The sequence below is a fragment of the Eleutherodactylus coqui genome, chromosome 4 (genome assembly GCF_035609145.1).
Source record: "Eleutherodactylus coqui strain aEleCoq1 chromosome 4, aEleCoq1.hap1, whole genome shotgun sequence".
Classification (NCBI taxonomy): domain Eukaryota; kingdom Metazoa; phylum Chordata; class Amphibia; order Anura; family Eleutherodactylidae; genus Eleutherodactylus; species Eleutherodactylus coqui.
The window spans coordinates 286,842,670-286,859,990 of NC_089840.1; the positions used below are offsets into that span (position 1 = coordinate 286,842,670).

The 17,321-nt window shown below is 41.9% G+C and overlaps 1 protein-coding gene and 1 pseudogene across 1 annotated transcript; both read right to left on the minus strand.

Annotated features, from left to right (window-relative positions):
* Positions 1 to 317: 317 nt before the first annotated feature.
* LOC136624522 (zinc finger protein 84-like) overlaps positions 318 to 17,321 on the minus strand; it is a 90,463-nt pseudogene continuing 73,459 nt past the window's right edge.
* LOC136624496 (oocyte zinc finger protein XlCOF29-like) lies at positions 2,711 to 3,442 on the minus strand. The gene is made up of 2 exons (XM_066598481.1): positions 3,314 to 3,442; positions 2,711 to 2,956 (listed from the first exon to the last, which is right to left on the minus strand). The coding sequence occupies exons 1-2, from the start codon at positions 3,389 to 3,391 to the stop codon at positions 2,711 to 2,713; spliced, it is 324 nt and encodes a 107-aa protein (XP_066454578.1). The 5' UTR covers positions 3,392 to 3,442.

Consider the following 17,321-nt stretch of genomic DNA (forward strand, 5'->3'; position numbering starts at 1 on the left):
AGTCATCCTAATTCCACCACTATACGGCCTGACCATTGTGTGTATAGTATCCCTCACTCTCCACCTCGCCATACCGTGCACATCTCCAGCCCCTTTACCTTCTGTATCACCCCATTACTTGCAGTATGTAAGCTCGTTGGAGCAGGACCCTCACCCCTAATGTTTTCACCCATTGATTACTTCATGTAACCGTTGTTCTGTGTTATTTCCCCTGTATTGTAAGCACTGCAGAATATGTTGGCACTATATAAAGATTATTGTCATTATTATTAATTAAAAAGAATAGCTAAAACAATAACAAAAAATAGCTTCTTCTCTGATGAATTATTTGATGGTTAAGAAAATGTGGCTGAAATTCAAAATATTAATATGGCTTCTCCCCCATGTGATTTCTCTGATGTTCAACAAGATATTTTTTATCGGTAAAACATTTCTTATATTCTGAACATGAAAATGGCTGCTCTCCCGTGTGAGTTCTCTGATGTCTAACAAGATCTGATTTCTGAGTAAACCTTTTCCCACATTCAGGACATGAATATGGCTTCTCCCCTGTGTGAGTTCTCTGATGGTTAACAAGATATCTTTTCTGGGTAAAACATGCCTCACATTCTAAACATGAAAATGGTTTCTCCCCCGTGTGAATTCTCTGATGCTTAACGAAATTTGATTTCCTGGTAAAACTTTTCCCACATTCAAGACATGAAAATGGCTTCTCCCCTGTGTGAAATCTCTGATAGTTATCAAGATATCTTTTCTGGGTAAAACATGTCTCACATTCTAAACATGAAAATAACTTCTCCCCCGTGTGACTTCTCTGATGGTTAACGAAATCTGATTTCCTGGTAAAACATTTCCCACATTCTGAACATGAAAATGGCTTCTCCCCTGTGTGAATTCTCCGATGATTAACAAGATGTGCTTTCTGCGTAAAACATTTCCCACATTCAGAACATAAAAATGGCTTCTCTCCAGTGTGAGTGCTCTGATGTCTAAGAAGAGCTGATTTCTCGGTAAAACATTTCCCACATTCCGAACATGAAAATGGTTTCTCTCCTGTGTGAATTCTTGTATGTTTACTAAGATATGATTTCTGGGTAAAACATTTCCCACATTCTGCACATGAAAATGGCTTCTCCACCATTTGAGTTCTCTGATGTCTAATATTATTTGATTTCTGGGGAAATCTTTTCCCAAATTCTGAACATAAATATGGCTTTTTTCTTGTGTCAACTCCTTCATGTTCAACATCTCTTCTGTAAATTTTGTGTTGCTTACTAGTCAGTGATGAATCAGAAGATGGAAGCTGTTTAGAGGAATCAGATGATAGGTCGTTGCTGTGAAAGACTGAGGGTATATCTGGGATAGTGGCAGGCTCTACATATGTATCTTGTATGATATCATTATCTTCCACTTTACAATCTGTTGATATCAGATGTCCCTCTGGACTCCTGGCATCGTCATCTGCCGAGAATAAAACAGATTCTAATATTTTTGAATATAAAATAACAATTATATATATTTTTTTATATTTCTATATTACATATTTATACAAATTGAATTTCTAAAAGCATTTCCCAACAATAGTTCTCACAATATTTAATGGAGCACCTAATCTGACAACCAATCTAATGGACCAAAGCTTTCTGTATTTTTCATCTCCATTGAAACCGAGTACTTCCACATTGTAGGACAAAGGTCGCACCACGGCCGAAACATCACTGCCTTTATGGAGAAGAAATAAAGAAGGCATCTTAGGATGCTGAACATCTTTCATTGAAAATCTCTTTGTGCTGCTCTGTTACTTGCTTTTCGTATTGTCTTGAGGGATCCAGGAAGTCAGGATCTACTACTGAGTGTGCACTTATATGGCTTTCCAAAAAGTTGGATCTATTTCTGTTGTACTGCTGGAATCAACACCTTATCATCTCTACATGTAGTCTCACCTGGGGGGTCATCTGTAGGAATCTCCTCCTTACACGGCTGATCCCCCCTCACATGTGTCTCTGTAGCATCAATAGGGATCGGATCTTCCTCCAGTTTCACCAGCTGTGAAATAAATATTGTAAAAGTCATCACACAGTTGGAGAAGTCGTGTGGAAGGTTTTATATGGCCAGAAAAGGTCATTAATTAGTAGGAGGAGCCGGAATGACATGACAGCAGTAGTGATCTGGGCCAAATAGCTGCAGGTCTCCTGTATAACTCCAACCTGTTGCTTCTTTATTCCAACCAGAAGTCTCCAGAACCAGAAAATAGTGATAAGATGCGGAGATCTAATGTCTGTGGTCGGCTGTAATCCGGCCATCTCCCGCTTTCTAATTACACAAGTATCAGTCATATAATAAGACTGAACACAAGACCTTCCCAGCCGTCCTACAGACCAGAGGGGAGATTTCATGAGACCTTCTCTCCATCTACCTGATCATCCTGTGGAAGAAGAGGACGAGAACATCTCTCCGCTGCTGTTCTCTTACTGGATCTACCTGCAGAAAACATAGACAGCCACTGAATTCATTCTCTACATACAAATAATAAAGGCCGTGTGGATTTAGTCCTGTCTATTACCTGGTGATGGGGGGGGCTGGTGGTCCTCCATCATGACGTCCTTGTACAGATCCTTGTGTCCTTCTAAATACTCCCACTCCTCCATGGAGAAATAGACAGTGACGTCCTGACACCTTATAGGAACCTGACAACACAATGATACCGTCATCACCCAGACACGTTATACCGCCATAGCGTTACTGTATAATGTCCCAGCATTCCCAGCAGCATCACCTCTCCAGTCAGCAGCTCAATCATCTTGTTGGTGAGTTCTAGGATCTTCTGCTCATTGATCTCCTCCAGTATCAGGGGGTGAGGTGGAGGCCCTGTGATTGGGCTCTGGGGTCTTCCCCATCCATCAGACACCAGGGCCTGACAGCCATCACTAGAGGTCTTCTTCACTACTGTGTAATCCTGTTTATGGGGATATACATCCATCAATATCACTGCAGGCATTTACAGAGTCCTTCATGTCTCTATTATATCCATGTGTTATTAAGGTTCTGTTCACCTCTGTGTTCATCAATTTCTTTGTTCTACTCATTGAGTGTCGGATCTATTATATGGCCGACATCAGCAGCACCCAAGAGCCCCATTGCCTTATAATAGATCTGTTGGGTATCTGTCATTTTACCAGCAAAACTGCACAGCCGGCTCTATTATTTTCCAGCATTTATGATGAATCGGCAGTAAATCCTCTGCCGTAGATGTGACCAGAGACTGACAGAGATAAGAATGATGGAACGTGACGTCATCCCCAGAATCTCTCACCTCTCCTGTAAGCTGGAAGAGTATCTCTAGGGTGAGGTTGAATATACTCTCCGCCATCTTGTCCCGGTTCCTCTCCATCCTTGTCGAGTCAATCAGGAAAATCACCTGGCATATAAAATATCAGCCGAGGATCCTGGATCGAAAAAAGAGAAGACAATGCAAAATCATACACAATCCTGTAATAATACAGCATTTAGTACTGTACTTTAAACCCATGCTATGGTAAATTTATGGTGCAGGTTTAAAGCTCCTGTAATCTAGTAGGTGCAAATTGGGTGTTTTTTGGTGGTCTACTCACAGCCGGGGTCCTACTGTAACGGCTGAGAGTAGAGAAACCTCCATTCCCGACCATTTAATCTTTTCTATGCCTCAATCAATAGCAATTATAAGCTGCATGTAAATGGGTAAGAGGGAGAGGGGTGTCCCCCATCAGCACCACATGATGTGATCATGATGATGGGTTACCATGGCAGCAGGAAGCCTAACAAAAGCCTCCGTGTCCGTCATATATCTCAGCCTTTCAGATCTCAGCACTGTCAAAGCCTAATAGGCTACGGCATATACATAGTATACTGCATTAAAATAATGCATTGGATTATTTTAGAAATTGACTAATCAAATCTTCAAGTCAACCTTGAGAGATTAAAACAAAGTGTTCAGAAATGTTCAATAACAGCTTAGTGAAAAAAATCCAATGTAAAATAAAAAAAATAACCCACAAAACAAAGTGGTGCCAGTAAATATACAACTTGTCCTTAAGAAAACAAGCCCTCATATGGCTATGTCGACAAAAAAAAAAAAAAAAAGATGTGATGGCACTTTTAACAAGACAATGAAAAACATAGCTGGGTCATCAACCCCCCAGGAGTTTGTTTCAATATCTGTCCATTCTGCAAGAAAAGAACATTACAGTTTTGGACGGAGTTTGTTCTGTTTTAAATGGCTTTAGCTCCAGTTGTATCAGAGCTATCGATATGCTTCTGATGTTATTGTAAAGCTAATATTATTGGCTTTATGACCCCATAAGTTTGTCTGTAGCCCTTACACGAGGCTTTCATCATTGACAAAATATAACAAACAAAAAATCTACACAAATTTGGTATTGTCACATCCATAACAACCCGCACTGCAAAATATTATATGATTTCTTCCACATTAATTCAAGACACGCTACAACAGGCCCTTTTGGAGAACTGCCTACTTCTTTTATGATATTGCTATTATAGTACTATTAAAACCCAGTAAAGCTCTGGGGGGGGGGGGGCGTGGCCTGGATGGAGAAGGAAGCAGCAGCATGAGAGTGAAGCTCCGTACCTCCAGGCAACAGAATAAAATAACCCATGGCTCACCTGACAGCTGCAGAGACAGCTAAAAGTGAAAGCTAAGAAAGGAGGCAGATGAAGTGGGGGCAAAACCAGCTCACAGACTTCTTCATAGCCTGTGATTAGGAAAGCGCATCAGAGCGGACAGCAGTGGGACCCACTGTGGTGAAGAAACTGATGCTGGGAGCAGTGGATGGAGGAGATTTCCTGCTCCCTGATCAAATGGCAGACAGTAGCAGCAGGGAGAGCAGAGAGAGGAGGAGGACAGTCTTCCAAGCACATGGCCAAATGCAGAGCCGTCGCCACCTTGCAGGGACAGCCCAAATTCCACAAAAGACAGAATAGAGCAGCAATCACCCTATAGAGCAGTATTTCCCAAACTCCAGTCTTCATGGACACCCACAGGTCATGTTTTCTGGATTTTCTCAATATTGTACAGGTGATGTAATTATTGTGAGTGCCTCAGACACAGGTGTTCTTACTATGGGATATCCTGAAAACATGACCTGTGGGGATCCCTGAGGAATGGAGTTTGGGAAACTATAGAGCAAAGGAGCCTCCAGCTCTGCTTGACACAGCAATTGCAGATAAGTCATCACAAAGCCCCAGAGGAAGAAGATCCTTTACTTACAAATTTTCTGCAGCACCAAGGCAGCATCAGAATGCTTCATCAGAGATATGATAATAGCTCTGAGGCGCTGTTTGTAAAAGGGCATAACCTCACTGAACGCTAAACTTAATTCCACCATTAATGCACTAGGGGGCAGAGTGGATCATCTGGAGGCTAAGATGGGTAAACTAACAAATTCACATAACAAATTAGTTGACGCACATTATAGTATAGCTGATGATCCTGAAAGTATCAAACTAAAGCTAGCAGAGCTCGAGGATACAAGCAGACACAACATAAAAATGCCAGGCTAGCAATAACACTCTCCTCGGTGGATCTCCCAGAATTCCTAAATCGTCTTATCAAAATGCTGCTCCCAGACTCCAAACAGGAGGAACTAATCATGGATAGGTTTCACAGGCTACCACGTCCAAAAACAATATCTGAGAATGTTCCTAGGGACATCGTAGAACGTGTACATTTCTTTTATATCATAGAAAGTATGATGCAAGCAGCGAGGGAATCTTCCACAGCCCTACGATAAGATCCAAATCTTTGCCGACTTATCCCAGGCAACTATTTTTGCAAGGAAAAAATACAATCCTATCACCTCCCTTATCCAGGAAAATAGCATCCCATACAAATGGGGATTTCCAACAAAGCTCATAATAGTTAAAGACGTCATCCCTTAAGTTCTCTCAAAGCCCAAAGAAGGCCAAGACACACTATAAAAAAAAGGTATCAATACTAAGGAACAAAACTACTTGCCTATCTCAGGAGTGGTCCAAAACACACCATTTCAGAATAAGAATGGATAGACTAAAACAGACCCGAAAATAACCCCAATCTTAAACTGCTGTAAAAGTGGAAGCAACAGAGGAGTTCTCTTTCAGGGAGAGAGAGGGGGGACCCGACCTATCCCACCTCTGTCGCCAATATGTCAAGGATCAACTACTCCAACTGCTCTTGCCGCTATAACCGCTTTTGACGGCAGAGCTTCCATTGATCACTCCAGCGGAGTTGCAAGCATAGAATTGTTTGAATACAAGCGGATTTGTACCCAGCTTTCACAGGCTTCTGATCCACATGCAGAATGAAAGCTCAAGTGACCCCCTGATCCAGTCTTATGTCTCCAGCATTCTGGAATACCCACACACACTCGCAGCCACCACCAGTTTTTAAAAGTTAGCTGAAAACCAGACTATGAATTATGAACACATTTTCATAGTTATGGTTCCTTTTAAAACGGACAAGGTTCAACTAATAAACTGTAGATTTATTCTAAAAAATACTAGCAGTGCTAAATATCAATATGTATGTAAAAATATACAGAAAAGGATGTTACAATGAAGACAAGGTTTATAGGCATACACAACAGACAGTACTTAAAATAAAACAAGGGGAAAATAACAAAGATATCGGATTTGGGATGCTCAGCCCAGGGTTCTGATTTGTGCAGAGTCACAGGAAAAAACAGGACAGTCCATACACTGTGGCGCACCTCTGAAGGTCTGACTCCCAGGACCTATCCCCCCCCCCCCCCTGGTTCTTAAAGGTTTCCCCAGAACACACCTCCATCCACCCTCTCTGGGGTCATTCAGGAGGGGTGGGGTGGAGGTGGAGGTATCTGTGGAAAAACCATAATTCCCTATTTGTGCCATATCTCGGCAGGAGATCCTCTGATCGGGAATATACCTGTCATATTTCCCATCATGAGTTTATCTACTCAGCAATAAAAAGTATGACCCGCAAATTATAGCTAGGTACACGGATACACCATTTGGAAGGTGTTCTGGGTCCGCGCCTCAATTTGTGTAGATGCATTTTATTGGGCTGGCCTGCCTGATTCCGGAAATATAATTCATATGAGGCTAGGACCTTCGCACAACCAATAATGCTTATTAAGAGATTTTCTTCTGATTTGAATCTTGGAGCCAGGATGTCTGTGGGTAATACCAGAGGTGTCAATTCTCGCTAGCAGGGGGTATTTACTATCCTCCTGTCCCTTGCTTAAAGCCTATTAAGACACAACGATTATCGCTCAAAATTCGCTCAAAAGCCATCTTTTGAGTGATAAAAATTGCATCTAAACGCGCGGCCATTGTGCACTTTTCATGCACTATTCGTTCATCGCTAACTTTTAGCAAGCTAAAAGTCAGCGATCACTCTCTTATCAGCACCGCACTCTGTTCGGTGCTGATAAGAGAGTTCTCAGCGGCATACCAGCATTCTTTCAGCTGGTATCCCGCACAGAGCTTTTAGTGATAGCTCTGAGAACAAAGCAGCTCCTGCTGTTCTCGGCACTATCAGCTCAGCGGGATACCCACTGAGAGCTCTGAGAACAAAGCTGTCTTCTGCAAACAGGGGGAACCTTCATGCACACACTAATAAGCTCTTAAGTAGCTAATTAGCTATTTAAGAGCTCAAGGAAAGTGATCCCTCAAAACTGTCACTCTGGTGCGCTGACTCCCTACCCTACTTAGGAATCGCCCTAACTCCCTCAGCTGACGCCCTCCCTTCAGCAAACTTTCCCTTCTTGAAGTCCTCAATACAAAAAGAACTAGATCGCCTCTCCACATACGAGCCCAGCTGAATGGGCAGGGTGATACTGTACAAAATGAATATACTTCCTCGAATTTTGTACTACTTCAGGACTATCGCGGTACCTATCCCGGACTCCATATTTGCCACATTTCACCAGCAAATGTGCAAGTTCATATGGAGAGGAGCAAAACCCAGAGTGGCATTTTCTATCCTAAACAGGCCTCTGAAATTCGGAGGATTGGGCATTCCCAACCTCCGAAACTACCATAAAACCTTCTTAATCGACCAGACCAGACACTGGTTTAACTCGGAAACTGATAAAAAATGGGCGACTATTGAATCAACCACAACAGGAGCTCCCAACTGGAAGACTTATCTCTTAGCTAACTCAATACAACTTCAAGGAGACCCACAACTCCTCCCGTCAGTGAAGGCCTCACTACAAGCATGACACACAATAGGAGGAGGTGTAAATGCAGAACAAAGCACAAGAATCCCTCTCCCACTTCGCACCCTAAAACACTTAATCCCAGACCTCTCCTTTCACAACTGGCCACACAAAGCATCCATGACTATTTCAGACCTGTTCCAGGGTAGCAACCTACTTGACTTTCGACAGATACAGGAAAAATATGCAGTTCCCCCATCAGAACAATATACATATTTCCGTATCTGCAACTACTTAAAAGCTCATAAAGCCACCTCTGTATCCCTTCCAGACCCTCTTAACGACCTGTTAAACGCAAAAATAGCAACACAGAAAAAACTAACAAAAACCATATGCACCTGTCTTTCTGGCATCCAATTTTTCAAGAAAACGATAAATTTCCTAAACTGGGAAAAAGACTTGAATAAGAAATTCTCTCAAAACATGTGGTGCGATGCCCTTAAATGGGGCCACAAGTCCTCCGCCTGCGCCTCTCACTGGGAACAATACCAAAAACTCTTAACCAGATGGTATTGCTCTCCATTAAGATTGTCACAGATGTAAAAATACATCTCACCTCTTTGCTGGAGAGGTTGTGGGGGAATCGGGTCTCTACTCCCATCCACTGCAGAACTAAATTTAAACTCCTCTACCTCACTCACAAAGCTCTGCATGGCGCTGCGCCACCATACATCACCTCCCTCCTGTCAGTATACCACCCAGCCCGCTCACTCCGATCGGCAAACACACTCAGACTAAACACCCCTGTAATACGAACCTCTCATGCTCGCCTACAGGACTTCACTAGAGCAGCACCCATCCTCTGGAATGCTCTACCCCAAGGCATCCGGACAATTCCCGATGCACGAAATTTCAGACGTGCCTTAAAAACGCACCTCTTCAGGGAAGCATACCAAATCTCCTGACCTAGTCCCTCGCCCCTCCCTATGGTGCTCCACCCTGGTTGCCTTCTGATAAATGATCTGTACATAATATTTCCTATTGCCTGTGTTCCCCACCCCCTGCACCTCCTGTACCACCCTCAACCCATTTGTGTCTAACCCAATGTATCTCACATTGTAATTGTTGTATTGTTTTGCATTTATCCATGCCTGAAAGCGCTGCGGAATAAGTTGGCGCTATACAAATAAAGATTATTATTATTATTATTATTATTACTCCACATATTCTGGTCCTGCCCCCACATACGCCAATACTGGACTAAAATTTCACAATATATCTCCAACCTGCTTCACACCTCAAACAAATTAGAACCTGAATTTGCTCTGCTTTTAATAGGTATAGGAAACACACCCAGAAACCACAGAGTAATAGTATCTCACATACTACATGCATCGCGAGGTCTCATAGTGAGGAATTGGAGATCCAAACATATTCCATCTATAGAAGAAATGCAGGATATTGTCTCATTAAACTGTGTACACGAAAGATTGATTGCCCATCAAAAAGACACACTACCCCAGTTTCGTAAAAATTGGGCAGTGTGGACCCAAGCAATGAAAATGCCAATAGGCTACGACTAGTCGGGAACTAGTCCCCATCTTCTCCATCCTCTGCCCCTTGCCCCTTCCCCTCCCCTCTATCTTCCCATCCTGCACCGCCTACCCGCTAACCCTGCCTAATGGAGGATATGAGGGAACACACCAAATATTCCAGGGGGACGGGGGCCATCTCATCCCCTACCGCAAAGCCTACCCACAAGAGTATTTTCTTCGGAACAACAAGAACAAAGACTTTATAGGAGCATCATTCGAAAATACAGTGTCAACGAGTTTAGGTACCTTAGAGTTAAAGGGGTTGTCCCGCGCCGAAACGTTTTTTTTTTTTCAACCCCCCCCCCCCCCCCCCCGTTCGGCGCGAGACAACCCCGATGCAGGGACCTAAAGAAAAATCCGCACAGCGCTTACCTGAATCCCCGCGCTCCGGTGACTTCTTACTTACCGGCTGAAGATGGCCGCCGGCATCTTTTCCCTCGGTGGACCGCAGGTCTTCTGTGCGGTCCATTGCCGATTCCAGCCTCCTGATTGGCTGGAATCGGCACGTGACGGGGCGGAGCTACATGGAGCTACACGGAGCCCCATTGAGATAAGAAGAAGACCCGGACTGCGCAAGCGCGGCTAATTTGGCCATTAGACGGCGAAAATTAGTCGGCTCCATGGAAACGAGGACGCTAGCAACGGAGCAGGTAAGTGAAAAACTTCTTATAACTTCTGTATGGCTCATAATTAATGCACAATGTACATTACAAAGTGCATTAATATGGCCATACAGAAGTGTATAGACCCACTTGCTGCCGCGGGACAACCCCTTTAAGGTTAAGTCTCTTTCCTGATTTTCCCCTGCCCCCCCTGCTCCTTCCCTCCAACTTTCCTTTTTCCCCGTTTAGAAATAAGTTGTAACATGCAACTCTGTAAAACATTGATTGCGAAACAATTACCTAATCCTTGTACATGTTGTATGAACCGAATGCCAATAAAAATTCTTTGATTTAAAAAAAAAACAAACGGTCACTCAAACTGCCGTTTGAGTGAAATGTGAGTGATCATCTTGCCGTGTAGATGCAGCTTTACTTTATTGCCATCATGATCAAAGACTTCCTGAAGCCAAATGCATATCAGAGACCTCTCAGATGTGAGGGAGGAAGGGAAAATATAAAATATTGAGAAGTTCAGCTTTTCCAGTATCCAGAGAGGCAAGGTGATGTGGAAAATAAATAAGAGCATTCAAACCATGCATTACATGGCCAACAACAATTACAGGAGAATGATGGCAAACACAGTAAAACAAAAGAGTCAAGAACATTCCCTTCCTAATAGATAATAAACTCAAACACAAAGTAAGCAACCCCCTAGATATTGGTTGATGGGAAAGAAATAGCGTTGAACAGAGCAGGAAGACCACCAAACAAATTGTGTGGGAGAAAGAGCAGAAAGCTGACAGGGAAGGTGACAAGATGTGGTTTTGAAAAGTATGAGGGCAAGGTGATAACATATGAAGTTAAATGACAACTGTAACAGAGAGAATCCTGACTATATGCTGACAGTACATAATAATTTAGCAATGTACCATATTGGACATGCAAGCAGCATTTACGGTTCATTCTCCTCATCAGTGTATACGTCCGGCACACATTCTGACTGACATGACACAGAAAGACGAGACAGTAGAGAAATTCTTTGTCAGACTACCGATGGGGTACAACCAAAATAATCTTTCAGATCAGCGTCTGCTTGATTCAGTTTATGGGCTTGGGAAGCCATTGAGGTAGGGCTGAAAAAGCTATTATGTGTATAAAAAAAGCTGCAGTACTGAGCTTTGTTGTTGCTTCTGCTTTCTCTTATCTCCTCAGCTTTAACGATGTGAGCATAATGCTAAGCAGCAAAAGGTGGGACCTGTAAATTTCAGTTGCTAAAACTTCATGAGCGTGTGTCTCTGGGACACAAAAAAGGGAGGGAAAGCAAAATCTTGGCTCGCTGGAAAACTAACCACTGCTTCCTTAAATTGAATAGACCTGTGTATGATTGTGCTGTGATTCTTCCTGGTTGACTCCTCCTATTTCCCCAAAAGGGGGAAAGGTTTCTCATACACAGTATGAGTCTATGTGTTCTATATGGAATGTGTGTGTTGGTGAACTGGAACGATCAAGTGTGAGTGAAGACAGTCAAACAATTAGCTGAATTCAAAGGGGTGAAGCTAGATTATGTAAAAGGAAAAGGAGTAGGTAATCCCTCCTCAGGAAAGAAGTGAGTAAGAATCAAAGGTCTGAGAGATTACAGAATGCTAAGGAAAAAATACAGTGCTGTGTGGAAAGCTGAGTGCAGTGCCTAAGGAAAGTTGGGTAGATAAATAAATTTGTATTAATGCGCTTGACAAGTCTGATAAGTGCATTGCAAACAGAATAAGATTAATAACAAATTTGCTTAAAGGGTAAATGTATTTGCTTACAGGGTATCACATTTCCAATGTAGGTGCATTTACAGTGTCAGAGACTGTTAGTGAAATGAATTTGACTCCATGTTCTTTCCTATGCATAGCCATTTTGTAGCAGGTAGCCATGATGTATGCCTCTTTCATTTGCATTCATTTTAAAATGAGAATTTGTAGATATTAAATAGTTGCTCAAAAAGCCTTGAGTGAACAGCGAGGCCAGAGCTGCCAGGAGATAGCTATGAAGCATCCAGACTGACTGGCATGTCAAGATGATTTGTTCCTCACTGTTCACACATGTTCCAAATATTTATATCAAACATTTTATTGTTATACATTCCTGTACCCGTGTTCCAAGAAGTCAATCATATATGATTACAATGCGTGTATTTGGTGATTTAGATGTTAAATTCTTTATCATGCATATTCATATTTGTATTTTAGTTTTATGAACCAATGGTAATAAATCAATATAATAAATTTGAATTATTGTAATTGAAGCATGTGCCTCTATAAAAACTGTTGCCTGTCAATTCATAGGTAACTTTTGATCGCATTCAGTTGTGTTGTGGTATAACAAGTTATTTCTGAGCTTGAACAAACAAATAACCAATTTGAAACCCAGAAGCATACTTGGGAATGCAAGCTTTAAGCTTTCACTAACATTTGCTGCCCAACAAGGGCATTGGGTCTTACTCCAGGCCCCAGCGAAGAATTCAGTGCTTTTCACTCCCCTGGGAGACAGAGACAGAGTGCGCTCTACAAATGAAAAAGTAAGAAACTTTATTTCTTATAAATTGTCTGTCTTTCTCTGCAGCTGTGATTTGCCTATCTGCACTGGAGACGGAGGGAATATTATAATCATGCTTTGATCCATGCAAAGAACCCAACAGGCCGGTATGTTTTTGGGTAATTTTGGAATCTGTAAGAGAATGTTGTCCAGCCATTTGTGAGGTGAGTGCTGTGAATGCATATTATTGCCCTGAGAAATAGATTGAGTAAATGAATAGCAAAGTTCAAGGGACTGAAAGGAAGAGGTAGTTAGAGTTAGTTAGGAAGTCTGGTCTGCTTTGGAGCGCGTGGTTGTTAGAGAGTGACATCTCACTTCCCCCTTCTTCTTCCAAATCTGACTGACATTCCTTAGAAGACAGTGGACGTCTAATACGTAGTGACTGTGTTGTAAAATGTACAAAAAATTGTTTCGATTTAACACTGTAGATGATCGATAGCAATTGAATTTTGGCAAATTTGGCATATACGCATTAAGAGGAAGGGTTGGGTTTTCTTTTTCTCTGCTCTCCCAAGTGTGTGTCCTTCTGTATTGACCATAGAATCTGAGATTGAAGCAGGACAACAGAAGTGCTAAGCAGCTTGTTGTTTGAGTATATCACCCAGGAGGAAGTACCTTGTTGTTGTATACTACTACTACGGAGAGTTGCATAAGGCTCACATTTAGCATTTCTTCAATTACGGTGAGCTGAACAGGCTGTTGATACTGAGGCAAAAGCTTGTTTTCAAAAATACAGACCTGTGCCATGAGTTGTGGAAGAAACAGCTCCAGAGGGGTTCTCTAAATTGTGACCATAAGATGAAACTGTAAGTATTTATGTGTGCAGAGAGAGGGGAGACAAGCCAGACCTGGGCCATAAGAGACAGAGAAACCTGAGGTAAGCTATGGGTGATGTGCTAAAAAATAGTGTTGAACAGGGCTGGAAGACCACCAAGCAGATTGTCTGGGAGAGAATGATGAAAAAGCTATTGGAGTTCTTGACAAGATGTGGTTTTGATGGGTATGAAGGCAAGGTGATAACATATGAACTCAATGACAACTGTGACAGTGAAAATCTTTGTGCCTGTATGCTGTAAGGAAAGGAGAGAGCCCTAGGGTTTACCAGGCTAAGCAAACAATTATCAAGAAAATTGCCTAAGGGTTTTACCCTCCCAAACAGAAAATAATTAATTTTACACTTTATTAACATATATGCGCTCAAAAAAGGACAAAGACACTTTAAAATAAAGGAGTAGGTGGCTAAACTAGATCTGGACTATATTCAAGAGGAACTAAGTGTATGTTAGCTAGGCAAGCTGAAAGGGTGATACAAAAGTGTGAGTTAATAGAGGTACTATGGAAGCAGCCTGATTATATGTTTCCTAGGTAAGCTGAAAGGGCAGTCATTTATAGCCACTATCATATTATAGCATGCTGTCCTCAGGAAAACAACATAACTGCAGGCAGCCAATACGGGGACGCACAGGGTCCCAGTATAAAGATGCTATAAGAAGAAGCCAAGATATAAGATTCAGTACATTGCTATGCTAATTATGTCTAAATCACAGTTGTGACATAGGCTGAAAATATCAGAGAGATCTCTGTATATTCATATAGCATATAAGCTGCTGTGCCAGTATGCTGCACTGATGTGTTATCCAGTACATTGCTGTGCATTGAACACAGCTGTTATAGAGATTATCAGTGTCAGAGTGATCTCTAGAACAGGGGTCCCCAACTCCAGTCCTCAGGGACCACCAACAGGTCATGTTTTCAGGATATCCTATGGCAAGAACACCTTTGCAATGTCTGAGGCACCGACAATCATTACATCACCTGTGCAATACTGAGGAAATCCCGAAAACATGACCTGTTGTCGGTCCCTGAGGACTGGAGTTGGGGAACACTGCTCTAGAATACACACACAGCATGCACCATTGAGAAATGGTGTGACTTTTGGCAGTCAGAAGTCTCTATTAAACCACAAAAAGACTGCCTAGATGCCTAGCTATCCAAAAACATATTGTATAGTGGATCCATCCCTAAACCTAATCTAAAAAAAACATATAACACATCCCCTCCCAACATGTTTAACCACAAGGCTTTATCAAGGGAGCTAAGGTAGGCTATAGTTGTAGCAAGCATCATTTATGCACTGTTCAGTGTCATTATCAGTGTATTTGTCTGGCACATATTGTGACTGACATGACACAGAAAGACGTGACAGTAGAGAAATTCTTTGTCAGAATACCAATGGGGTATCAATAAAAAAAAGTCCTGTGCTCCTAGAACATTTAACGGTGATGTCACAAATGAAGTAAAGGAAAAACAGTACAAGAACAGCACTTAGTCTGGAGGAGGGCGGTGTGATGAACAGAAGCCCCCTCCTGGAAGTGACCACTCCAAGCAGTACAGTAATAATCCAATTCTTGCCAACACGAGAAAGAAGGGTTGGGAATCTGTAGGCCTCCTACCAAGCAAACCAAATCAGGCAACTTACACTCAGTTTTTTCCTAACTGAAGATGTTAGCTGTCCACAACTAAAAAGACCAAACAGAGGGCAAATCCATGAAAAACCTACTCATAGCAGTGTCTCTGGTTCCCTTTTGCCCTGTCTGAAAGTGCCCCTCCATCAATGCATCAGTGATGGCCTGGCTTCAACTCCTACCATTCGCTAGGACACAGGATCCCAAGAAAAATGTGGCAGTACCAAAGAGACCCTGAAGCTTCGTTCAAATGCCTAACAGTGGCCTTATGGAGGAACGCTCCTCTCCGAACTCTTAGAGAACTCCAAAATGAAATCTTTTCAGAGCATGAGTGAGGAATTCAAGCTACCCAAGAACAAAGTATTTAACATCTCAAGGACATGGCCCTTATTTTTCATTTTTTGGTCCTCCCCCTGTAAAAAAAATTGTCTTTTATTTATCCATCGACATAGATGTCTGAGAACTTGTTTTATGCGGGACGAGTTGTATTTTTCAGTGGTACCATAAAAAAATTATAAGTAGAGTAAAATGAAATAAAAAATGAAATTCCGCCATCGATGAGTGCGTCTCGTTCCTACAGCGCACAAATTCCAATAAAAATATTGAATTTTTTACAAATTATTTTTCTGACCGCAATAACGTTTTTGTTTTTTGGTGACACAGTTGTGTGAGGGCTCAATTTTTGCAGGATGTCCTGTAGTTTGCGTTGGTACCATTTTGGAATATATATAACTTTTTGATCTTTTTTTTTAATTGCATTTCTTCTTGGAGACAGGGTGGCCAAAAAAAAAGCACATTTCTGGCGTTCTTTAGTTCCTTTTTTTCTGACAACCTAAATAATGCATTACTTTGATAGATCGGACTTTTACGGAAGCAGCGATACCAAAATGTATTTTTGTTTCATTGCTTAGATTTTAGATTATTTTTACTTTGTTCTTAGTCCCCAGAGGGGATAACAACTTCAGATACTTTGATAGCTCCTGCAGTATGTTGTAATGCCATAGCATTACATTATATTGTGATCTGACAGGCATTCTATTAACCCACCCCAGGGGGATATCTTGTTAGGCATTCCTCCATAATAGCCCTGGGCCATTCAGAAAGGTTAATAGCTCCAATGAGCTGCGTGGCTTATCGGAGCTGTTGCCGGCGGGTGTCGGCTATAGGAAACAGTCAGTGCCAATGTTGTATGGAGGAAAATCACCATGTGATCTCCCTTCATATATATCCTGACGCTGCAGGACGTAACTGTATGTCCTATAGTGTTAAGGGGTTAAATACCTGCAAATCAAAAACATCAATACTAAATTAAAAACACTAGAGCTGCACCTAACTACATATGTTCATAACTACATATTTAGCCACCCCCTCCCCATTCAATCTCAACATGTTAAAAACACTTATAAAAGCTTGAACACCTATACAAGACTTTCAACAAAGAGGCAGATGACAGAGTAGGAAGCTATAAGAAGGCCGTTATCCTCACTTGGGAGAGAGATCTAAACACAACATACTCTACAGAACAATGGTTCGGGCTTTTACATGGGCCCACAAATCCACAGTATGTGCGAGTCTAATTGAAGTACATTACAAAATTATCACAAGATGATATTATTCACCCTACAGATTAGCTTCTCTATTCGCAAATGTTACAGCTGAGTGCTGGAGAGCCTGTGGGGGACAAGGCACCCTACTCCACATCTTTTGGGGTTGTGAAAAATTACGTTCATTCTGGAAAGCCAGCTTTCAAAATCCTCCTAATTCTCAACTGGCCATCCTCCAATTCTCCATAGAAAGAATACCCGTACCACTGACGGAGATTTTAAAGATCAATCCAAAGCTCTATTTAAACATTTTAGGGGAAAAGGGTATCCCAACTCTGGTCCAATCGGCATATAACAA